Source organism: Podarcis liolepis (assembly GCF_965112155.1).
Source record: "Podarcis liolepis genome assembly, chromosome: 14".
NCBI classification, from domain to species: domain Eukaryota; kingdom Metazoa; phylum Chordata; class Lepidosauria; order Squamata; family Lacertidae; genus Podarcis; species Podarcis liolepis.
The window spans coordinates 41,089,254-41,114,393 of NC_139569.1; the positions used below are offsets into that span (position 1 = coordinate 41,089,254).

The following is a 25,140-nucleotide window of genomic DNA, read 5'->3' on the forward strand; positions in this document are numbered from 1 at the left end:
AGCTTGATGGACCAATGATTTGACTCAATATAAGACAGCTTCTAATGTTCCTATTACAGTGGTGCCCCGCAAGACGAAATTAATTCGTTCCGCAATTTTTGTCGTCTAGCGAATTTTTCGTCTTGCGAAGCACGAAATCCCATAGGAATGCATTGAAAATCAATTAATGCGTTCCTATGGTCAAAAAAAGTCCAAACAAAGCCAAATTTGGTACAACAACAGTTTATTAACTGCTCTTTAAAGTCACACATACTGTAAAGAGCAGTTCAAAAATTGAAGGGAAAATAAATAAACTTTATAAACATGACAGAAATACATTTAAAAATCAACAAAGTACAGTATACAGACATTTTCTAAGACTCTGGGGGAGCACTTGAAGAAGGCTCCTCTTCCACTCTTTGCTTCTTGGTCAAGAACCTGTCCATTGTCTGCTGCTTCATCCGCCTTTTCAGCAGCTCCCTGAAATACGACATGACCCTCGTATCATAAAAGTTCCCAGCGTCATGTGCCACGTGCTTCTCATGGTGGTGTAGATCTGCAAAAGTCTGCACCTCCTTCCACCTCTGGCAAATGTCCCTCAGTCTTTCGGAGGACAGCCGTTCCCCAGTTGCTTCCTCCTCTTCCAGTGAGGCCTGCTCCAGCGCAGCCTCTGCCTGCAGTTCGACCAGCTCCTGGGTGGTCAGCTCGTCGTCGTGCCCCTCTACCAGCTCGCAGACGTCCTCCTCCGTGACCTCCAGGCCCATGGTCCTCCCCAAGGCAACAATGTCCTGCACCACTGTTGACTCTGGTGCATCAGAGTCACTTGGTGCCACACAGTCCGGCCACAGGTTGCGCCAAGCGCAATTCAAATTTCTCTGGCTGATCCCTTTCCAGGCCGTGTTGACCATCTTCAAGCAGGTGGCAATGTCGAAGTGGTCCTTCCAGAATTCCCGCAGGGTGATGGTGGTGCAGTCAGTCACCTCGAAGCATCGCCTGAAAAGCTCCTTGGTGTAGAGTTTTTTGAAATTGGCGATGACCTGCTGATCCATCGGCTGGAGCAGTGGCGTGGTGTTAGGCGGCAGGAACATGATGTTGATGAAGCTGAACTCCTCCAACAAGTCCACCTCAAGGCCTTTGGGATGGGCAGGAGCATTGTCCATCAGAAGCAAAGCCTTCAGCGGCAGGTCGTTGTCCAGCAGGTACTGCTTGACAGCAGGGCCAAAAGCAAGATTGACCCAGTCCACAAACAGCACACGTGTGACCCAAGCCTTGCTGTTGGATCGCCACATGACACTCAGCCGCTCCTTGTCGATCTTGTGTCTCTTGAAGGCCCGCGGGTTCTCCGAGTGGTACACCAGCAGGGGCTTGATCTTCAGGTCGCCGCTGGCGTTGGCACAGAAGAGCAGGGTCAGACGGTCCTTCATGGGCTTGTGGCCAGGCAGCCTGGACTCCTCCTGAGTGATGAAAGTCCTTTTGGGCATCCTCTTCCAAAACAGCCCGGTCTCGTCGCAGTTGAAGACCTGCTGCGGAACGTAGCCCTCCGTCTTCACAAGCTCCAGGAACTCCGCTGCAAAGTCTTCAGCCGCAGGAACATCAGAACTGGCAGCCTCTCCATGCCTGACCACGCTGTGGATGCCAGATCTCGTCTTGAACCGGTCAAACCAACCTCTGCTAGCCTTGAAGACTTCTGGCTCGGCTGAGGTTCCTGGCTGATCCCGGATGAGGTCAGCATGCAAGGCCTTGGCCTTCTCACAAATGACGGCCTCAGACACTGTGTCCCCTGCACGCTGCTTCTCTTCTATCCAGATGAGCAGCAACTTCTCGACCTCCTCCAGGACAGCTGGGCGGTTCCTCACGATCCTGGTGACTCCCTTGGCTGCATCAGTCGCCATGATCTTCTCCCTCATCTTCAGGATGGTCCCGATGGTCGATGGGTTCCTGCCGTACTCCCTGGCGATGTCCGTCACACGCATTCCGCCGTCGTGCTTCCGAATGATGTCCTTCTTCATCTCCAGCGTCACCTTCTCCTTCTTCCTCTCGCCGGCCACCGCAGGAGCAGTCTTCTTGGGTCCCATGGCAGCACAGGTCCTACCTTCGTAAACTAAGAAACAGGAAAAAAAATCAGTGATGTGCTTCAAACCCAAAAAATACAAAAGCACCCAGCCACCCACCACACAGAAATTAAAACCCAGAACCAAGGCCTTGAATCCCAAGCACCCCAACCCCAAATCCAAAATCCCAAAAACCCCCAAAAAAGTTTTAAAAGTTGAGCTTACCAAATGGATGAAAGAGAAGTTCTGGAAAAGCTTCAGCAATCAACCACCGAAGTCCTCAGGAACCTCAAATGGCTGTAAAAAAAGTTTAGGAAAAGCTTCAAAAATCACCAATGTCTTCAAAAACCTCAACTGCTCCCACAGACACGCACCAACCCACCCATAACACAGAAATTGCAAACCCCTCCTCAACTGCTCCCCCAGCCCCTCCCCTACTGCTGCAAACCCCTCCTCAACTGCTCCCCCAGCCCCTCCCCTACTGCTGCAAACCCCTCCCCAACTGCTTCCCCACCCAGACAAAAAAAAATTCAAAAAATAACAACAAAATTTCAAAAAAAAACAGCCATGCCTAGTGGTCACAGAAAATCATAAAAATTCCCAAAAAACCCCCACATGGTCCCAGATTTCTGCAGAAACCTCCCCCACTGTTCCCCTAGCCAGCCAGCACTCAGAAATTCAAACTCAGAAAAAAAAATTTGAAAAAAAACAGCCATGCCCAATGGTCACAGAAAATCATAAAAATTCCCAAAAAACCCCCACATGGTCCCAGATTTCTGCAGAAACCTCCCCCACTGTTCCCCTAGCCAGCCAGCACTCAGAAATTCAAACTCAGAAAAATTTTCAAAAAAAAACAGCCATGCCCAATGGTCACAGAAAATCATAAAAATTCCCAAAAAACCCCCACATGGTCCCAGATTTCTGCAGAAACCTCCCCCACTGTTCCCCCAGCCAGCCAGCACTCAGAAATTCAAACTCAGAAAAAAAAATTTGAAAAAAAACAGCCATGCCCAATGGTCACAGAAAATCATAAAAATTCCCAAAAAAACCCCACAAGCCCCCAGATTTCTGCAGAAACCTCCCCCACTGTTCCCCCAGCCAGCCAGCACTCAGAAATTCAAACTCAGAAAAAAAAATTTGAAAAAAAACAGCCATGCCCAATGGTCACAGAAAATCATAAAAATTCCCAAAAAACCCCCACATGGTCCCAGATTTCTGCAGAAACCTCCCCCACTGTTCCCCTAGCCAGCCAGCACTCAGAAATTCAAACTCAGAAAAAAAAATTTGAAAAAAAACAGCCATGCCCAATGGTCACAGAAAATCATAAAAATTCCCAAAAAAACCCCCACATGGTCCCAGATTTCTGCAGAAACCTCCCCCACTGTTCCCCTAGCCAGCCAGCACTCAGAAATTCAAACTCAGAAAAATTTTCAAAAAAAAACAGCCATGCCCAATGGTCACAGAAAATCATAAAAATTCCCAAAAAACCCCCACATGGTCCCAGATTTCTGCAGAAACCTCCCCCACTGTTCCCCTAGCCAGCCAGCACTCAGAAATTCAAACTCAGAAAAAAAAATTTGAAAAAAAACAGCCATGCCCAATGGTCACAGAAAATCATAAAAATTCCCAAAAAACCCCCACATGGTCCCAGATTTCTGCAGAAACCTCCCCCACTGTTCCCCCAGCCAGCCAGCACTCAGAAATTCAAACTCAGAAAAAAAAATTTGAAAAAAAACAGCCATGCCCAATGGTCACAGAAAATCATAAAAATTCCCAAAAAAACCCCCACATGGTCCCAGATTTCTGCAGAAACCTCCCCCACTGTTCCCCTAGCCAGCCAGCACTCAGAAATTCAAACTCAGAAAAATTTTCAAAAAAAAACAGCCATGCCCAATGGTCACAGAAAATCATAAAAAATCCCAAAAAAACCCCACAAGCCCCCAGATTTCTGCAGAAACCTCCCCCACTGTTCCCCCAGCCAGCCAGCACTCAGAAATTCAAACTCAGAAAAAAAAATTTGAAAAAAAACAGCCATGCCCAATGGTCACAGAAAATCATAAAAATTCCCAAAAAACCCCCACATGGTCCCAGATTTCTGCAGAAACCTCCCCCACTGTTCCCCTAGCCAGCCAGCACTCAGAAATTCAAACTCAGAAAAATTTTCAAAAAAAAACAGCCATGCCCAATGGTCACAGAAAATCATAAAAATTCCCAAAAAACCCCCACATGGTCCCAGATTTCTGCAGAAACCTCCCCCACTGTTCCCCTAGCCAGCCAGCACTCAGAAATTCAAACTCAGAAAAATTTTCAAAAAAAAACAGCCATGCCCAATGGTCACAGAAAATCATAAAAAATCCCAAAAAAACCCCACAAGCCCCCAGATTTCTGCAGAAACCTCCCCCACTGTTCCCCCAGCCAGCCAGCACTCAGAAATTCAAACTCAGAAAAATTTTCAAAAATAAGCAACCTGGCACAATGGTCACAGAAAATCATAAAAATTCCCCAAAAAGGCCCACAAGCCCCCAGATTATCGCAAACCCCTTCCCAACACCAAGTCCTTGAATCCCAAACACCCCAACCCAAAATCCAAAACCCCCCCAAAAAGTTTTAAAAGTTTAACTTACCAAATGGATGAAAGAGAAGTTCTGGAAAAGTTCTGGAAAAGTTTTGGAAAATCTTCAAAAGTGAGCAAAGTCTGATAAAAGGCTACCAAACCACGTGCTAACAGTTGCTCCTCGAAGCCAAGTCGCAACTGCAGCTGCTCAAGCTAAGCACCCTTGGTTTTAACGGTTTTTACACAAAGGAAACAATGTCGCGAGACGTTTTCGTTTTGCGAAGCAAGCCCATAGGGGAATTCGTCTTGCGAGGCAAATCGCGGACAAAAAAACCTTTCGTCTAGCGAGTTTTTTGTCTTGCGAGGCATTCGTCTTGCGGGGCACTACTGTACAGTGGTACCTCGCAAGACGAATGCCTCGCAAGACAAAAAACTCGCTAGACGAAAGGGTTTTTTGTTTTTTGAGCTGCTTCGCAAGACGATTTTCCCTATGGGCTTGCTTCGCACGAAACGTCTTGCAAGTTTGTTTCCTTTTTCTTAACGCCGTTAATACAGTTGCGACTTGACTTCGAGGAGCAACTCATAGAACGCGGTGTGGTAGCCTTTTTTGAGATTTTTGAAAACTTTGGTGATTTTTGAAGCTTTTCCAAAACTTTCCCGACACCGTGCTTCGCAAGACGAAAAAAATCGCAAGACGACAAAACTCGCGGAACGAATTAATTTCGTCTTGCGAGGCACCACTGTATATTGGTTGGAAAGGACTAGGACCACACCCAAATCTCCTACCACTGATGGAAAACAAACGACAGTGAAGGTACCTTGTTGTGGTGTGGCAACTGTACTACATGAAAAACAGGTGAGGTTAGAAGCTCTACGCGTTTCTTTTTTCACCTTAGTTTTCTCCCTGCAAATTGGTTGTTATTCCACAATCTTTGGGGTTACTGCAAGTCTGCTGAGACCTCTTCTGCATTGGTATTGCAGTTTTGGCTATGTAAGCATGAGCACAGGAATACTCAGATTGGTTTTTAGTGTATATCTATAACTACAGTGGTGCCTCGCAAGACGAAAAGAATCCGTTCCGCGATTCTCGTCGTCTAGCGGTTTTTTCGTCTTGCGAAGCAAGCCCATTGATTAGCGCTACAGCGGTCTAGCGGCTTTCCGTGATCAGCTGTTAAGCGGGTTTTTCAGCGGAACAGCTGATAGGCGGCTTAGGAAAAGGGGGGGAGCGAAAAAAACCCGCGGGGACGCGCAAGATTTTTTCGTCTTGCGAAGCAACCCCATAGGGAAATTCGTTTTGCGAAGCGCCTCCAAAACGGAAAACCCTTTCGTCTAGCGGGTTTTCCGTCTTGCGAGGCGTTCGTCTTGCGGGGCACCACTGTATATATATGATTTGGATTTTGCTGTCAAATGGTGACATCCAAGCGATTTTTTTCAGTCATTGAAGTGTATGTTGTAAAGTGTCAGATCCTGGGACCCTGTTGCTCTTCAGCGCTTGTAAAAATACGTTTGTGTCACTGATATGTACAAAATGCATATATTTGATTCCAGGTTTTGCTTGCTAAGAGTAAAACGTTAGCACGTTTTTGTGGTTGCCTCGGACGAGCAAAACTGGAGGCAGGTTCCTTGAGAGAATTTCTAACCAAGCCATATAGAGGTAATCAGATATAATTCCTTTTCTTGCTACTGGAAGAGTCCTGTTGAATGGAATAGGATGAAAGTATTAGTAATATTCTTCAGTAATGCAATAATATTCCCCTCCAAATAACATATGAGCCACTATCTGAGCCTTTTCCATCCCTGAATGTCATGACCAGTCATTACTAAAGGGGTGCCATTTTTCACACTTTTCTTGCTCAGATTTAAAAAAGTACACTTAAAAAGAACAATCAAATAATAGCACAAAAATCTTAGCTAAAAAGTCAACAAAAGCCTGTACAGTACATTGCTTTCCTTCCCATTAACAGCTTCAAATACAGGGCCTTATAGACACCAGTGAACCACTAAACCACTGTACTTTGTCCTTGAGTTCTTGCTTAGAAATTTCCTGGTAAAGTTTGCCTTGGTTTCCGAACAAATCAAAATTAAATCTGTGTCACTTACAGAACAATCAGATTAGCAGCTCTAGAATGTTCCTGAAGGAGTTCGTTCAAACGGACCTGGCGGTAGCTCTGTTTAAAAAGAAACAAAATTTACTGCAATAAAAAAAGCTGGAGGTCTTGACAGATGACTTAAAGCAGAGTTTAGTGATCATAAAAAATCCACACAGGTCATACTTCTGTAAGTCATACTTGGTCTAAATTATATGGGCTGTAAATTGGGAAGCATTAAGTTTATGATTGCTTGAGGAAAACCTAAAAAACCAAACCCCTGAAACATTTCATATTCCGTTGTCATTGCCATATTAATATGCACCAAAAATTATTTTTAGTCTGCTGCATAATGAAATACTGATGGCTATAAAGTATAGCTTTACTTAAGAGACATGTTACAGATAGGTAGCCGTGTTGGTCTGCCATAGTCAAAACAAAAAAATTCCTTCCAGTAGCACCTTAAAGACCAACTAAGTTAGTTCTTGGTACTGCACACGAAAGCTCATACCAAGAACTAACTTAGTTGGTCTTTAAGGTGCTACTGGAAGGAATTTTTTTGTTAAGAGACATGAAACAGTGAGATTAATTTTTAAATCTCTTAAAACTCGTTTGTTGCATGTTTTCGAGTTGATGATCCTACTGAAGATCAACAATTTCCCAGTTTCCACGGGCACCTTTTGCAGAGAATCCTTTACTTATTTGGAGGGAATATAGAATATAATCTACTTTCTCTATAGAATGCTCCCTACCCAGATGACAACAGCATATTTCCTAACTAAGTTTGCCTGGGCAATGATATTGCTTGCTTTTTTTTCATTTTTAATTCCCCCCCACCAGTAAAAGAAAACATTTCTGCCTCTTACCCCCGCCCGCAAAAGCGATTTTATTCCATGGCTTCAACATTTCCAGCAATTTTACTTTTCTGCTTCCCATTTTGTTACATTCAATAGCTGCAGCATATCTATATCAGCAACTTACAGAGCAGCCCCATGCATGTTTATTCAGAAGCAAGCCCCGCTATATTAAATGGAATTTACTTCCAGCATAAGGGTGGATAGGATGGTGTCCTTAAACTGAATTCTCACTCCCTCTTCCCAAGGACCCTTGGAGTAACGTTGTTCTGTTAGGGACTTGAAATGTGATGCAGACAACCCATAGCCCCCTCCCCAAATTGAAGTTCTTGGGATTCTTCAGAACAGGGGATCTTTCTTAGCCCAATAGCCCACGTTCCAGCATGGGCAACCTCCCAGGCCCTTATACCAGTGACAGGTGGAGCTACGTGTAAAAAAAAGCAGAGCAATCAATATCTTTGTCATTGTTTAGTACAGGGGTCTGCAACCCGCGGCTCCGGAGCCGCATGTGGCTCTTTTACACCTTTGCTGCGGCTCCAGGGCGGATACTAGCGAGGGGAGGGGGCGCATTGTGCGCCCCGACACTCCCCACTGTGGCAGGCGCTGTACTGGCTGTGACATCGCATGGGGGCGGTGTGTGCGTTAGTCACACACCGTCCCGACGTCACCTTCCCGCCTGCCCGCTACATTGTAAGGGGCATGTACGCTGGTCACTGAATTGAAAGGGGGCATGTACACTGGTCACTGTTTTGAAGGGGAGTGAAGAACACACACACACAAAAAGGTAACTTGTTAATTTAACGTTTATTTCTATGAGGAGGATTAATTCTGAGGGGTCAAACAAAGAAATAATAAAAAAGTGACAAAAAAGTTATTTTTATAATGACGAGTTTTGCGGCTCCCAGGTTTTTTTTTCTTTGGAAACGGGTCCAAGTGGCTCTTTTTGTCTTAAAGGTTGCAGACCCCTGGTTTAGTAGATAATATTCCAGCCATGCAAAAGGCAGAGGTTTTTACACACACACACACACACACACACACACACACACACACACACACACCATCTCGCCATCCTCCTTCGAGGAAAACCAGAAGCATTATCACAGATCATGGGCACACCCCAGCCCACCAGAAGCACTCAAGGAAGGTGTGGTCTGTGAAAAGGTGGGTGGCCTGCGGAGAGTCCCACAGGCCAAGTGCAGAGGCTGGGTAAAGGTAAAGGACCACTGGATGGTTAAGTCCAGTCAAAGGTGACTGTGGGGTTGCGGTGCTCATCTCGCTTTCAGGCCAAGGGAGCTGGCGTTTGTCCACAGACAGCTTTCCAGGTCATGTGGCCAACAGGACTAAACCGCTTCTGGCGCAACAGAACACTGTGAAGGAAACCAGACCGCACGGAAACGCCGTTTACCTTCCTGCCGCAGCGCTACCTATTTATCTACTTGCACTTTTGACGTGCTTTTGAACTGCTAGGTTGGCAGGAGCAGGGACCGAGCAACAGGAGCTCACCCTGTCACGGGGATTCAAACCGCGACCTTTCGACTGGCAAACCCAAGAGGCTCAGTGGTTTAGACCACAGGGCCATGTAAAAACTGGTAAATATTTCATTGCGCATATGCCCTTAGGTAGAGGGACCCCTGACCATTAGGTCCAATCATGACCGATTCTGGGGTTGCGGCGCTCATCTCGCTTTATTGGCCAAGGGAGCTGGTGTACAGCTTCCGGGTCATGTGGCCAGCATGACTAAGCCGCTTCTGGCGAACCAGAGCAACCCACGGAAATGCCGTTTACCTTCCCGCCGGAGCAGTACCTATTTATCTACTTGCACTTTGACGTGCTTTTGAACTGCTAGGTTGGCAGGAGCAGGGACCAAGCAACGGGAGCTCACTCTGTTGTAGGGATTTGAACCGCTGACCTTCTGATCGGCAAGTCCTAGGCTCTGTGGTTTAACCCACACCGCCACCCACGTCCCATATGCCCTTAGTCTAGTGGTTTATTATTGTCGATTGGAACCAGTCCATCCCGAAACATTAGAAGCAGTGTCTTTAAAGCCTGCATGCCATCTTGAGTCACCTCTGGCCAGATTAATGCCATAAATCAACAATATTATCCATGTTTTGACTAGTAGCAGTGCACCTGCCTTAATTCTATACAAGGGGTTCAAATTCAATACTGTTTTCTGTCAAACTTCACCATTTGATAAGATGCTCACCAATTTCCTGACAGCTAATGAAGCTAGGTTCTCTCTTTCCTTTGTGACCTACCAGATTTGCCTTATTGTTCTCAGGTAGTGCTTGTGCACGATTTTCCTTCTCGACTAGCCATCCCGCAATGTCAAAAGTAATGGCAGGTATTGCGCTTTACCTTTTCCTTGACTGCTTCCAGCTCTGCATCAGTGATTTTCCAGGGGGCCTCTCTCTTTAATTTCTCAGCAGTTGTTAAATCTTTGCAGCTTTCATGAAGGCGGTATGGTTCAATCATCTCTTCAAAGAATTTCCAGCTGGAACAGAAATTATAAAGGAGGCATCACAGCGGGACTCTAACTCATTATTTCACAGATATACCTTAGAATGGGGTAGACTCTGTTGGTTTTGGAATTGTGGCTGAATTTCATTCAAAATCTTTAGACTTCAGGCATCAGATTTTATGCTCCGTTATATATGAACAGCTTCATTGTGGAAACACCTTGTCTAGACAGGTCTGCATTTGTCACTGCTAAGCTTTTTATCTATCTTAACTGTAAAATAAAACATAGCAGCAAAGTATACTACATTCATTTCTGTGTACACAAGAAGAAAACAAGAGTTTTCTCTTTTCCTTGTTTTGACTCCTGTTGTTTGGCTGTATTACTAAAACCAGGCATAGGCAAACTCCGGCCCTCCAGATGTTTGGGACTACAATTCCCATCATCCCTAGCTAACAGGACCAGTGGTCAGGGATGATGGGACTTGTAGTCCCAAACATCTGGAGGGCCGGAGTTTGCCTATGCCTGCTAAAACTGTGGAGGAAGCAACAACAACAACAACAACAACAAAAAGGTGTGTGTGGGGGGGGAGGCCACAATCCAGCATTTGGGCTATACTTCAATGTGCACCTAATTCTGTCTTGAATTGCGACTATAGTTTGTCAATAATAGCTTTTCAGAGATATGAAACTGGCATGTGAAGTCACAAGTCATTATGCCACAGGTATTGATTCTTAGTGTCCTGCCATGGTCTCTGGTTAAATTAGTTTGTCAGATTTTCATTACACTCAGATTTGTACCATGGAAGAGCCCAAACAAGCCCTCTGCCCCTGACCAGTGCAGCAGAACATGGGTGTAGTTTGCTATTACTGTAACGTCCAATGCATGTGACAGGACAGAAGGCCCTATTTCTTATTTCAGCACCAAATGTCATGTCTTGACTGGTGGAGTCCTTGCCAGATGATGACCAGGAGGCCCCAGCCTTGCACCAAGTCCTGAGTCAGGCTCCATCTGGGAGCGAGGAGCCAGAAATCTGTGATAAGGCTGACGTGCAGGATGAGTTCGGCCTCTGAGATCAAGGCAGAATGGGCCCCAAACTCAAGAGAGATTCTGTATCACAAATTACCAGATGGAAACCTGGACAAGTGCCAGCCTATAGGCAAGGACTGCTTGGGAATAAAGGTTTTGTCTCAAGGAGGCCTCCAGATGAAGGCAGTTGATAGAAGTCAACTAAGGCTGGGATGCGTTTAAGGCAGTTCCAGCTCAAAAACCCCAGTGGAGGAGATTGGAAAAGCCGCTGGAACAACGTTTGTGTAACACCAGCACTCTGCTCTGCCTGATCCTCCGCCTTCTCCAACTCTGCTCTTAGGAGTGCTGGGTCAAAAAGTACTTTTGTTTTTAGAAATTTACTAAAATTGTATTTTCGCTTATTCCAATTTCTGAGTTACTGTACAATCTTATACACGCCTAAAGGTAAAGGTAAAGGAACCCCTGACCATTAGGTCCAGTTGCAGACGACTCTGGGGTTGCGGCACTCATCACGCTTTACTGGCTAAGGGAGCTGACGTACAGCTTCTGGGTCATGTGGCCAGCATGACTAAGCCACTTCTGGCGAACCAGAGCAGCACAGAGCAGCCGTTTACCTTCCCGCTGGAGCGGTACCTATTTATCTACTTGCACTTCGTGCTTTCGAACTGCTAGGTTGGCAGGAGCAGGGACCAAGTAATGGGAGCTCACTCCGTCGCAGGGATTCAAACTGCTGACCTTCAGATCGGCAAGCCCTAGGCTCTGTGGTTTAACCCACAGCACCACCCGCATCCGTACTCAGAACTAATCCACACTGAGTTCAATGAAGCCTACTCCCAGGTAAATGTTATAGGATTACAGCATTATTATTATTATTATTATTATTATTATTATTATTATTATTAAAATTTGTTCTTACCTCTCTTTGTTTGGTTTCATATTGATATCACCAATGATATGAATGTCAGCAAACTTTATTCTGAACTTGCTTAAAAGCGAAGCCATCCTGAAAACAAAAGGAGAGGTGTATTTTTAGCGTTGTGATTCAGAATGCTGATAAATAAATAACTAGTTAAAGAGTTAAAATATAGTAAAAGTGCATTAATTGGTACTTCTCACTTATAGAATGTGGTGAACATGGCATGGGTGAGCTAGTTGATTTAGCTGAAAACCAAGAGCAGTGGGAAGTAAAACCAGTGGGCTTTACATGGGCCGAAGCACTTGCATTATTTTCAGGAACAAGTAACAGTCATAGAACCACAGAAAAGTAGAGTTGGAAGGTATCCTGGGGGTCATCTAATCCAACCCCTGAAATGCAGGAATTTCAACATGCGGACCTCTTCCAATCTGATACCATAACAGACCCTGCTTAGCTTTAAAAAGAGCAGACAGAGGGCATGTTTTGTCGAAATAAATTAAAAAATTGTTCAGTAGCACCTTAGAGACCAACTAAGTTTGTTCTGGGTTCAGTGGTACCTCGGGTTAAGAACTTAATTCGTTCTGGAGGTCTGTTCTTAACCTGAAACTGTTCTTAACCTGAAACACCACTTTAGCTAATGGGGCCTCCTGCTGCCGCTGCTGCACGATTTCTGTTCTCATCCTGAAGCAAAGTTCTTAACCCGAGGAAATATTTCTGGGTTAGCAGCGTCTGTAACCTGAAGCGTATGTAACCTGAGGTACCACTGTATAAGCTTTCACGTGCATGCACACTTCTACAGATACCACACTTCTTCATGTTTTGTAACACTGAAAATATCTCCAAACTATGAGGTAAGAGGATAAAGGAGGTTTGATACTACAGTGGTACCTCAGGTTACATACGCTTCAGGTTAAATATGCTTCAGGTTACAGACTCCACTAACCTAGAAATAGTGCTTCAGGTTAAGAACTTTGCTTCAGGATGAGAACAGAAATCGTGCTCTGGCGGCAAGGCAGCAGCAGGAGGCCCCATTAGCTAAAGTGGTGCTTCAGGTTAAGAACAGTTTCAGGTTAAGAACGGACCTGCGGAACGAATTAAGTACTTAACCCGAGGTACCACTGTACTACTAATACGTAGAATTTATATAGCACTTCAGATAGCTCCACATATCGTCTCAGTAATTCTTAAAAAGACCCTGTAACAGGCAGTTAGGACTGATAATACAAGGTCATCAACAGCAATTTCCCTCTCTCTTTCCCCTCGCCTCATGCACAAATAATCTTTATAAGCAAGGAAACCTTAAGTAGAACATAAAAGGCATACATACATTAGCTTTTCCTCTTCCAGGCGAGTGACTTTTCCACCAGTAAAAATCCTTAATTTACAATCTTTCCATTTTTTGCGGAGGGTGAGCATGTAGGGAATAAGGAGTGTTAACCCTGCGTAGACAGATTTTATGAAATTAAATATATACCAAAATTAGAACAACGCATAATAATAAAAATAATAAAATATTAAAATTGTGTTCCCCGGTTTTCTAAATTTTTCAGATAATTGGTTTTTTTTTTTTTTATTTTGCAAACCCTACCTTGACTATTCAGTCTCCCCCATGCCATCACTGTGGCATCCTTTCAGCGACTTACCTCCGTCATCAAACAGCCACCACACGTCAATGGTACCTTTCCCTTGCTTTTTTTTAAACTGAGCGCTGGCTTCCAGCAACCGCTGATTGAATTCCCCAACATGCATCGAAGAGATTGTGCTAATGCCGCTTTCTGAAAGGAGAGGACATACTCAGAGCCTTTCTGCACAATCACCGAAAGTGCTCCACAACACACCATCTTAGCACTTGGAAGGCAGTTAAGTACAATGGAAAATGCTTATTTAGCCTTTGAGCACTTCATGGATCATACATTTAAGTTACATAACCCAGGGGACGGAACATGGATTTACTAGAGTGAAATAATAATAATAATAATAATAATAATAATAATAATAATAATAATAATATAAAAAAATAATAAATAATAATAAATAATAGTCATAATTTTTATTTATATCCCGCCCTCCCCAGCCGAAGCCGGGTTCAGGGTGGCTAACAACAATAAAATAGTACAACATTCTAAAATCATTTCCTTATAAAATTAATTCAACTCAAAATGATGGCAACCATTAGGCTAAAATTCTGTGAAGATTGCCAAAGGAGGGAGTCAGGCTGCGCCCTGACCAAAGGCCTGGTGGAACAGCTCTCTCTTGCAGGCCCTGCGGAAAGATGTCAAGTCTCACAGGGCCCTAGTCTCTTGTGACAGAGCGTTCCACCAGATTGGAGCCACAGCCGAAAAAGCCCTGGCTCTAGCTGAGGCCAGCCTAACCTCTCTGTGGCCTGGGACCTTCAGGATGTTTTTGTTTGAAGACCGTAATGTCCTCTGTGGGACATACCAGGAGAGGTGGTCTCGTAGGTACGAGGGTCCTAGGCTGTATAGGGCTTTAAAGGTTAAAACCAGCAACCTGATCCTGTACCCCACTGGGAGCCAGTGCATCTGGTATAGCACCGGATGAATGTGATCTCACAGCGAGGACCTCGTAAGGAGTCTCGCCGCGGCATTCTGCACCCGCTGGAGTTTCTGGGTCAGTCTCAAGGGCAGCTCCACCCTCTTTTGTGGGTGAGAACCACCCTCTTTTGTTTCTAAATAACTTGTTGCTACTTTGAATCATGTTTGGTTAGTGTCATTCAGTTGCTCAAAAGGCTGTGAGATTAGTGGCTTGCAATGCAGTGAGTTTGTTCTTCACCCACACTGCATTTGTGTGGGATGTGATACATAGATAGCAGTCAAATACAACATTCCTTGTTTTCCTAGAGTGGACATGCAAGGGGATGTTTGGTCCGGCCAGTCGGAACTTCCTGTTTCCTCCTGGGTAGGGACATACCTCTTCTTGCATGTGACTAGAGGTGGGTGTGACCTTACCTGGGCAGGTAACAAACCCACAAGATATGCAGCCCTCCTCTCTCTTTTCCATCTTCCTTTCGTTGTGTGAACTGCAGTGACTGTCAGCCTGCAGTCACTGGGATTAACCCCTATATGGAGTAGATCCACATGTATATACCATATTTTTCACTCTATAAGACGCACCAGACCGTAAGACTCACCTAGTTTTTGGAGGAGGAAAACAAGAAAAAAAATATTCTGAATCCCAGAAGCCAGAACAGCAAGAGGGATCGCTGCGTAGCGATCCCTCTTGTTGTTCTGGCTTCAGTGAAAGCAATGCAAAGCGTCTTCAGGGCAGCAGGAGGAACGCTCCCCTGCCCTGAAGAGGCTTTGCGCGGCTATCCCAGAAGCCAGAACAGCAAGAGGGATCGCTGCACAGCAATCCCTCTTGCTGTTCTGGCTTCTGGGGTAGCTGCACAGCCTGCATTCGCTTCATAAGACGCACACACATTTCCCCTTACTTTTTAGGAGGGAAAAGGTGCATCTTATAGAGCGAAAAATACGGTACTTTGTAACTAAGTCTGCCTTCAGGGACCCAACTGTGAACTGAATGTGAGTATACTTTACACAGGATTGTGGTGTGTTTATTCTTTTAAGGGGGGTATAAGGGAACTTACCAGGAAGGTAATAGTGAGAGGCTTAAACAAGCCTGCAACCAGCTATCCACTGTGCGTTTAAAAGGGGGATGTAAAACTTGCTAGCATAAGTTCGGAAGGATATTAAAACAGAAAAGGTCATGCACGTCAGGTGAAGACATCCCTGCTCCCTCTTTGATGTGTCTTATACACGGAAAAGTATGGTACTTGACAGTTTTTGTTGCAACAGGCTAACATGGATACCCTTGGGTTCCCTTCTGAAATTGGCTCTTCGGGAAAACTGGTTGTGACTGTCAGGGAACTGACATCGGAGCGAGAGGCGAAGGGGAGGCTCCTAGATGATGCTGGCAAAGGACCCAGCAGCAGGGGGAGAAACAGCTCAGTAGAGGGGGAAGCCAATCAGCGCAACACCAGGGATAAAGGGGGGCAGATGGGGGAATTGGAGAGAGGGCTCCAGGACTCTTCACTGGACATCAGTGAGGAGAGCCCAGGTCCTCCGCTACCCACGCCCTCCCTGCGCAGAAGACTCCCGCGCAGTGAGAGGAGGAGGAGACTGGGTGTCAAACAACTTTTATGTTGGAAGAGGTTCAAGAAATGCCCACTGACAGATTCTGCCAGCGACTGAGGCAGCCACGATGAGAAAGGGCTGTGCAGTCAGAAAGGTTTAACAAGGCAAATTAGCCGAGAAAGGCACCAGTTTACGCACGAGTAACTCATACCCATTACAGTGACCAATAAGCTATTATGTATTTTATCTTTCAGCTTCAGGGCTTGCCTTTTTTGGGTATAGTCTTTGTAATGTTGAGCTTGGCGGCTCTTCTGAAGTATCTCTGGATGCCGCCATTTCCTTCTTCAAATTCGCTGTCCTTAATGGTAGCCTCTAGAACTTGCCTCTCCTGCTCCAGCTTTTTCAATTCCTCTGTCAAGAGAATGCAAAACTGGCAATAATAATTGCTTGTGAGTTGAGAAAGACAGATAAGATCCAGTTAGATCTGTGGCATTTGAACCTCTGTGAATGTGCTGTGAATGAAATTGCTTTTCATTGGCCACAATTACCTTGCATTAAATAGATCTTTAAAGGTAAAGGGACACCTGACCGTTAGGTCCAGTCGTGACGACTCTGGGGTTGCAGCGCTCATCTCGTTTTACTGGTCAAGGGAGCCGGCGTACAGCTTCCAGGTCATGTGGCCAGCATGACTAAGCCGCTTCTGGTGAACCAGAGCAGCACACGGAAATGCCGTTTACCTTCCCGCTGGAGTGGTACCTATTTATCTACTTGCACTTGACGCGCTTTCAAACTGCTAGGTGGGCAGGAGCAGGGACTGAACAACAGGAGCTCAACAACAGGGGATTTGAACCGCCGACCTTCTGATCGGCAAGTCCTAGGCTCTGCGGTTTAACCCACAGCGCCACCCGCATCCCATAATAGATCCTTACGCAGGAACCAAAAAAAATGTTCTTCAGACTTTCTTGTGTTGACTTCTAAGCTCAATATGCTAATAATGCTAATGTATGCAAACTTAAACTGAAAGCATGGTCAATGTCCAGCACAAATATTTCATTTCTCTGTTTTGTTTCACTACATTCTGGACAAGTACTCCTGTGCAGAGACGGGAAGGCCTGGGAAAACCCTGGAAAAATCGGAAAAAAACAGATTCCCCCCCCCCCCTCCGGTTTTTCCAAAGCTGTTTTTTTCCAGAAAAATTGAAAAAAAACAAAACAGTTTGACACTGGCTCCCCCCCCCAATTTTTCCATCCCCCCCCCCAGGCCTTCCCATCTGTACTACAGTGGAAAGAGATTTGGGCTACAATCCCCCTTATTTGGGACTAAACCCCACTGAGCTCCATGGGAATCACTTCTGAACAAACAGATACAGGAATGAGCTGTTTGCAAAGTAATGCTCTAAATAAGGTGATACAGAAAGCATACCTAGTTCCACAGAAAGGACAGTGGCAGAAATATAATTTCCTTTAAATTACATTCCCATGTAAATATGTGGTTTTGGCATGATTATGACCACTTTCATATTTCATCAAAATTAAAAGACTTGTAAAGTACAGACTGTTCTTTTTTTAAAAAAAAATGTTGTAGTTGAATGTGAACAGACCATTTTTTTTTATCCATTTCCAGTCTTCTACATAAATTTACTCTAGATCTGTTCAGAATGTTGGGAGTTCTTTGTTTAAGATTCAGTACGTTTCCGAGCACAATTCAAAGTGTTGGTGCTGACCTTTAAAGCCCTAAACGGCCTCGGCCCAGTATACCTGAAGGAGCATATCACCTCCATCGTTCTGCCCGGACACTGAGGTCCAGTGCTGAGGGCCTTCTGGCGGTTCCCTCACTGCGAGAAGCCAAGTTACAGGGAACCAGGCAGAGGGCCTTCTCGGTAGTGGCACCCACCCTGTGGAACACCCTTCCACCAGATGTCAAAGAGAAAAATAACTACCAAACTTTTAGAAGACATCTGAAGGCAGCCCTGTTTAGGGAAGCTTTTAATGTTTAATAGGTTATTGTATTTTAGTGTTTTGTTGGAAGCCGCCCAGAGCGGCTGGGGAAACCCAGCCAGATGGGTGGGGTATAAATAATAATAATAATAATAATAATAATAATAATAATAATGATAATAATTAGTTCCTCTTATTTTCTTTTTCTTATTTCAGTTTCTTAGCATTTGTAGTGCTTTACTCTAATGGTACAGAATTGATATCTGCTCTTATTTCATTGTAATCTTCTAGGATGTATCTCAGATTAGTAAAAAAAAAAACATATCAGCTAGTTTCCTCACAATTTTTAAGCAAGAGATTATAACAGGTAGTTCTTCTGGAGACAAGCCAACGAATAGAACATTGTCCTGTCCTGAATTCTAGCCACGCAGATCACGGGATTATTTGGCTTAGAAAATTCTAGCCACGCAGATCACGGGATTATTTGGCTTAAAAAAAGGTTTGATTTTCTGTATGCACAGCAAACAAATCAGCTGTATTTGTCCCTCTGTTCCAGTTTGATAAGAGAGAGATTTGTGTGTGTACAGAGTAAGACCCACCTTAAATACTTCACTTAGACCATTAATATTTGTGAGTGGATTCTGAGCAATTTGAGGATAGAAACTATGGACAGAAATTAGGAGAGGCAGCAGGTGGCAGCAGAGAGTTGCAATTTTGCATTATGATTACAGCCAAATATTGATTTCAAGCTAATTCTTGAAGATCAGCGATGGGAATCTCGCTGCTCTCCAGATATTGGCAGACTGAAAATATCTTCAGCCTTTGCTTGCATGGCCATTGGTCAGGGATGGCTGAAGTTGCAGTCCAGCCACACCTGGAGCTTCACAGGTTCCTCATCTTAATATTTCCCTGCCCTGCTCTTAATATTTTTTGGGGGATCTTTCCCTTCTGGAAACCCTCTGGAATGAAAGGCAAGACCAACTGATTTTGAAAAAGGTAAAAGACCCCTGGACGGTTAAGTCCAGTCAAAGGCGACTATGGGGTTGCGGTGCTCATCTCGCTTTCAGGCTAAGGGAGCCGGCGTTTGTCCACAGACAGCTTTCTGGGTCATGTGGCCAGCAGGACTAAACTGCTTCTGGCGCAACGGAACACTGTGACGGAAACCAGAGCGCTGAAGGACTGTCTCTTTAAAGCCCTTTGCTTGTCTATGGGGCAGGTGCAAGGAGTGTCGCTTGAGAGGATTAATCTGGGCTGAGAATGATGTAGGAACTTGGAGCTGGAACTCCAGTAGACTAGGGTAGGTAGCTCTAGAGACCTGTCCACGGTGCTGAAAGCCTTGTAACTTTGTGTCCCTGTTCACCAGGATCTGGATCTCAGATTATATTCCTCTGCCAACCTGCCATTCTATCCTTCACCTTCCAACATTCTCATCCCAGGGGTCTTGATCATGGATTGGGATATGTTTGCATGTTCGTTTCCTGTTTTTACTAACTGTTCCTGGCCACTTCTGGGATCTTACCCAGCTGTCTGTGGGCTTATCCCAGGATGGTGGTGGTGGTGGTGGTGATAATAATAATAATAATAATAATAATAATAATAATAATAATAAATCTCATTTATACCCTGTGGGTGTAAATACCAGCGCAGGTGGTGCTGTGGTCTAAACCACAGAGCCTAGGGCTTGCTGATCAGAAGGTTGGTGGTTCGAATACGTGCGACAGGGTGAGCTCCCGTTGCTCGGTCCCTGCTCCTGCCAACCTAGCAGTTCAAAAGCACGTCAAAAGTGCAAGTAGATAAATAGGTAGCGCTGCGGCGGGAAGGTAAACGGCGTTTCTGTGCGCTGCTCTGGTTCGCCAGAAGCGGCTTAGTCATGCTGGCCACATGACCCGGAAGCTGTACGCCGGCTCCCTTGGCCAGTAAAGCAAGATGAGCGCCACAACCCCAGAGTCGTCCGCGACTGGACCTAACCGTCAGGGGTCCCTTTACCTTTACCCTGCCCATCTGGCTGGGTTTCCCCAGCCACTCTGAGTGGCTCCCAACAGAATATTAAAAACACAATAAAGCATCAAACATTAAAAACTTCCCTAAACAGGGCTGCCTTCAGATGTCTTCTAAAAATCAGATAGTTGTTTATTTCCCTGACGTCTGATGGGAGGGGGTTCCACAGGGCGGGCGCCACCACTGAGAAGGCCCTCTGCCTGGTTCCCTGTAACCTCACTTTTCACAGGGAGGGTACCTCCAGAAGCCCCTTGGAGCTGGACCTCAGTGTCGGGGCTGAACAATAGCCCAACAGTTCTGTGAGAATTTCCTCAAGCACAGGAACTTCTGTTTTCTAAATGGGGAGTGCTTTGAACATACAGTGAAAACTGCTGTGCACCTGGGGAATATTCACCTATTATTACCTGGTGATCTGAATCCTGACCAGATCCCCCCCCCCCAAAAAAATTGAGTGTTATCTACTGAAATCCTTTCTCTCACAATTCTACGGGGACAGCACAGCTTTCTAGCCCATTGAATATCTTCCACTCCTCCACTTTCATGTCTAGATTTCCATTTGATTTATTTTATCGCAAATATGGGGCATAAAATCCCCCACTAATTATACATATCTTAAGAGTTCCCAATCTCCAGAGAAGATAATTAACCAAATCAATGGCCATGCCATAAAAGTAATTGAGCTGGTGCGTTCGGAAACTAGTGGAATTGTTAAGGAAATGTGCTTGTTTACAGGAATAATGCCTCTAGCGCACGAATTTTGTGAAGTTCAGTTCATGAAGTCTCAACATACCTTGAACCAGGAGGACTTGTGATATGTCAAACCCTTGGCTTATTCGAGCAACAACCACACCAAAGTCAAAGTCAAATGCATCGCTGGAAGAAAATATAAATGTATATATGCATATAAATTGTTTTAACACAGCATTGGAATAGTGACAGTTTACTTGGACATTTTTCACAAGCAGTATGAGAAACAATGGATTTCTAAAGTTAGAAAGTCCATTTTGAATCCTCCCCCCCACTCTCTCCTTTAACCATCAACAGTGCTTTGATTTCCCAGCTTTTTGGATTCTGATATATAGAATATATGAAGGAGCATTGCAAACATTGGATTCGCACTTGTAACATAATTTGATAAAGAGTATTGAAAAAGGAGATTTAATAGATTGGATAAAAGTATTTAGTCGCAGAAAAGAGAAGAGAAAATTATTGGAAACCAGGGAGAGGAGCGGGCGGGAAGTCCATGGGTCGGAAGAACCCCTATAAAGATATTGAATTCATTATGGATTAATGCAAATAATATTGTATGCTAAAAAAATTCTAAAATAAAATATATAAAAAAGATTCTGATCAGTTCCAGCTCCCAAAATCACTGCCATAGTCACCTATATAATTCCTGCTTCTATCCTTAACTGAACTATGCTTAAACATCTACAAGACCTTACACAGGTCTTTTGCGAGTGTGTGTTAACACAAAGGGTGTGAGCTGGTTTCCAGTGGTAACACCAGAAAAAAAAAATCAGGAACAGGGCACAGAAGTGGCAAAGTATATTTCTAGGTGCACAAGAAATAAAAATAACAGTACAGTAGTACCTTGGTTCTCAAACACCTTGGTACCCAAACGCCGAAAACCCAGAAGTAAGTGTTCCGGTTTTTGAACATTTTTCAGAAGCCGAACGTCTGGTGCGGCTGTTACCGGGGCGTCTGCACCAATCAGAAGCTGAATCTTAGTTTTCGAACATTTTGGAAGTCAAACCTCTGGAAAGGGCTAACTTTGGTGCTTTTTTTTTTTTTGCTATTTATTTTGCATTTTTGTTTTTGAGGCTTTTTTGGTTAATTTGTTTTTGTGATTGCGTGGAACCCAGTTCAGCTACTGGTTGATTGATTGTGTGACTGTGGAAATGGATAAAAACCCCCCATCCAAACAATGCCTATCATCAGTGCAAGTAAGAAAAAAATTAATTTTAATTTTTATCATCTAAAATACTATCTTATTTATTTTATAGTACAGTACATTGATTATTGCTTTCATTTTATGGATCAATAGTTTCGTTAAATAGTAAAATTCATGTTAAATTCCGTTTTAGGGCTTTTAAAAGTCTGGAATGGATTAATCCGTTTTGCATTACTTTCTATGGGAAAGCAAGCCTTGGTTTTGGAACGCTTTGGTTTTGGAACGGACCTCTGGAACAGATTAAGTTTGAGAACCAAGGTACCACTGTAGTAGATGCAGAAGGAAGATGTTGCTTAAAAATCACTGTTTCCCATGAGGTTTTTTTTAATCCACAAGTGGAAATATCTTCTCTGCATTTTCCTGCCAGTGAAAAAGCTCCATCAGTTGGGGGTTTTTTGGGAGGGGAGAGCAGGAGGGGGAGAAATTATGCAGTTTATCTGTTCCTGCCACTCGTCTGCTTGGGCTCTGTATGCCCAGGTTGTTCGGGGTTAAAAAACAAATGAAGCAAAATGCAGATGAAAGAATATTGGCAGTCCCTGCAACCTGTAGCTTGAGCCATGAAGGGAAGCACAAAGTAGATTTTGCTTGAGATAAATGCCTAATCAAGTTATTTTGCTCTCAGCCATATGGCTCTTTCACGGAGAAACCTTCCTATTTCTTTTCCTTTTTATTTAAAAAATAACCTTTATTAAATTTCCAAATTTTACATTTCAAATTAAGCCAATGAAGTCAATGACTGTACGGCAGAATAAAAGAAACCTTCCTATTTCAAGGCATGTGTAGGTTAACAAATTTAAAATAGTTTGAAACTAGTTTAATGGTCACGGTTAATTCCAAGAACTTCAGGAATTGTAATTTTGTGAAGTAGCCAATAACTCTTGGCTGGCTGTCCTATGCTATTGGTGAAATTGCAGTCTATAGGATTCTTGTACTGGGAGCCATGACAATTAAACAGTTTTGAAACAGGCTTGAAATTTGTAGTGTGGCCATCAAAACACATGCTTTTAATGTCAAGCATGATGGCTCTTTCGCTCTGCACACCAATATGCATGTGAAGGAGAAACTGGTTTGGGGTTGTGGTCCTAAACATCTCATGTTGATGGCTGGGGGTGGGGAGGCATTATGTTATAATCTGTGTTTTCTGCCAGTATGGTGTAGTGGTTAAGAGCGGTGGACTCATAATCTGGGGAACCTGGTTCGCGTCTCTGCTCCTCCACATGCAGCTGCTGGGTGACCTTGGACTAGTCACACTTCTTTGAAGTCTCTCAGCCCCACTCACCTCACAGAGTGTTTGTTGTGGGGGAGGAAGGGAAAGGAGAATGTTAGCCGCTTTGAGACTGCTTCGGGTAGTGATAAAGCGGGATATCAAATCCAAACTGCTCTTCTTCTTCTTCACGTTGGAGGGGGTTTTCTGCTATGTTGGAGGTCCTAGTTTTGACCAATCAGGTGGGAAAGCTGTTACCAGTAGTAACAGGAAGCCCCAAAATGGGGCATTTGGAGGTTGGGTACCAGATCTAGCAGACCCAAAGCCTCATGGATCCCTCAAGGGCTCGTGGTTCTCAGGTCCCTCAGCTGTGCCAACTGGTGCATCAAAAATTGAAAACATTGCCACCATCTTATGCCCTGGCCAACATGAGGCACAAGGACTATAGATGTAGTGGTGGTCTGTTGTCGCCCTACTCCCCAGCCGGGGTTTTGATTACTCCCTACTTACTGTGTGGTCCACTGTTTGAAACTGGAATCCTCAAGTTTGATGGTGTCTTTATTTGTTGTGACACCATCAAACTTGGGTCTCTAGCTGTTGTGGGACTACAACTCCCATCATCCCTGACCACTGGTCCTGCAAGCTATGGATGATGGGAGTTGTAGTCCCACAACAGCTGCAGACCCATGTCTGAGAAACACTGCACTATTATTGAGAGATGGCAAACAGTTCCAGTTTTGCCCCAAAGCAGCATGCTAAATTCTTCAACTTACTGTACGACACCCATGTAATTTTCAACTTCTACTGCGGTGGCTTCTTTCCAGTCCTTTTTAAATCCAAGCACCAAAGTATTTGGTCTCATCCTGCCCAAGCCGGATGCCTAGTAATATTAAGAGGCAGTGTTTAACAAGATGCATGTGCAAGGTTCATCCAAAATGAGAAATAATGGCAAAAGATAACTGAAGTAATGTTCTGGAGGGATTTGAGATTAAATTACATTTGGTGAGTGTCCTTCATGCTTGTACCCAAGCAGCACATATAAAGATTAGCTCTAAATCATCTCGGCTGTAAATGGTTTTTAGATGACAGAAATGTAGCTTTGCTAAATTAGCATACATTTGCATTTTTTTCTGATGCCTGCTCATTAAAACGATTTAATAATTTAAGATCAACGGAGTTTTCATGTTACTGTTCATGTGCTCATTTTTAACATGATAGCACCAGGTTTGCAGTAGCACCCATTATGAAAGCATGGCATGAGATTCCTGTAAAGAGTTCTAGTATCTAAGACTAGATCCTTTTATTCAGGTCCTTTTATTTAATTTACTGGTGCAGTCCTAAATACAATTACTTGTAAGTCCTATTGAACACAGCAGGACTTACTTTGAACTTGCTGAATCAGGCTGCAGGATTCCTAGCATCCTAGGAAATAATTCACACCTAGCTGAGCACATTTAGGGGGCCAGGATTTGTGCGTTATTGTCTGCAAGTCCACTCCACTTCACCGTGGGGAGGAGTTGCGGTGGACCATGTGGCTACCCACTCTCCTTCGGGAGCTGGCATTGCCCGGAGGATCTTGGCCACGTCAGCAACCAGCCAGCCAATCTGCTGGCTGGGGGGATTGGGGGGGGCATGGCTGGGACCCATTTAAATGGAGGCGCAAGCCAGAGAGCTCCAGGAAATGTTTAAAAGGCTAGCTGAGAATGTCAGATCTTTGATGCCCCTAAATGCATAAGTTATTTAACCTTATGTGCTGAAACTGGCCAACATCTGATGGAAACCAAAGCATGGCTCTCTACAATCAAGGCCTGGCTGAAAGTCCACTATACAACAACATTTAACTCCTTCTTAACCTCTATGCTTGAAGAACACATCTCATCCAGATGTATAGAGCAGGGACGTCCAACTTCCAAGAGACTGTGATCTACTCACAGAGTAAAAAACTGGCAGTGATCTACCCCTTTTTGGGGGGCGGGGGTCAGGTCATAGTTGATTAGCTTTTGTTAGGGAAGAAAGTCAAAATTGTTG

General features: G+C 44.4%; 2 protein-coding genes across 2 annotated transcripts in view; one reads left to right on the forward strand and one right to left on the reverse strand.

Annotated features, from left to right (window-relative positions):
• LOC310693470 (NAD(P) transhydrogenase, mitochondrial-like) overlaps window positions 1-25,140 on the forward strand; it is a 963,907-nt gene that overhangs the window by 771,558 nt on the left and 167,209 nt on the right. The window lies entirely within an intron of this gene.
• SLC12A1 (solute carrier family 12 member 1) overlaps window positions 5,725-25,140 on the reverse strand; it is an 82,361-nt gene continuing 62,945 nt past the window's right edge. Inside the window, exons 20-28 of the mRNA XM_083476070.1 lie at window positions 23,886-23,992; window positions 20,745-20,827; window positions 16,287-16,430; window positions 13,572-13,703; window positions 13,256-13,367; window positions 11,929-12,015; window positions 9,884-10,019; window positions 6,685-6,752; window positions 5,725-6,278 (exon numbers count right to left, since the gene is read on the reverse strand). Of these exons, the coding sequence (XP_083332196.1) occupies window positions 6,143-6,278; window positions 6,685-6,752; window positions 9,884-10,019; window positions 11,929-12,015; window positions 13,256-13,367; window positions 13,572-13,703; window positions 16,287-16,430; window positions 20,745-20,827; window positions 23,886-23,992 (1,005 nt within the window). The 3' untranslated portion in view covers window positions 5,725-6,142. The remainder of the gene's footprint in view (window positions 6,279-6,684; window positions 6,753-9,883; window positions 10,020-11,928; window positions 12,016-13,255; window positions 13,368-13,571; window positions 13,704-16,286; window positions 16,431-20,744; window positions 20,828-23,885; window positions 23,993-25,140) is intronic.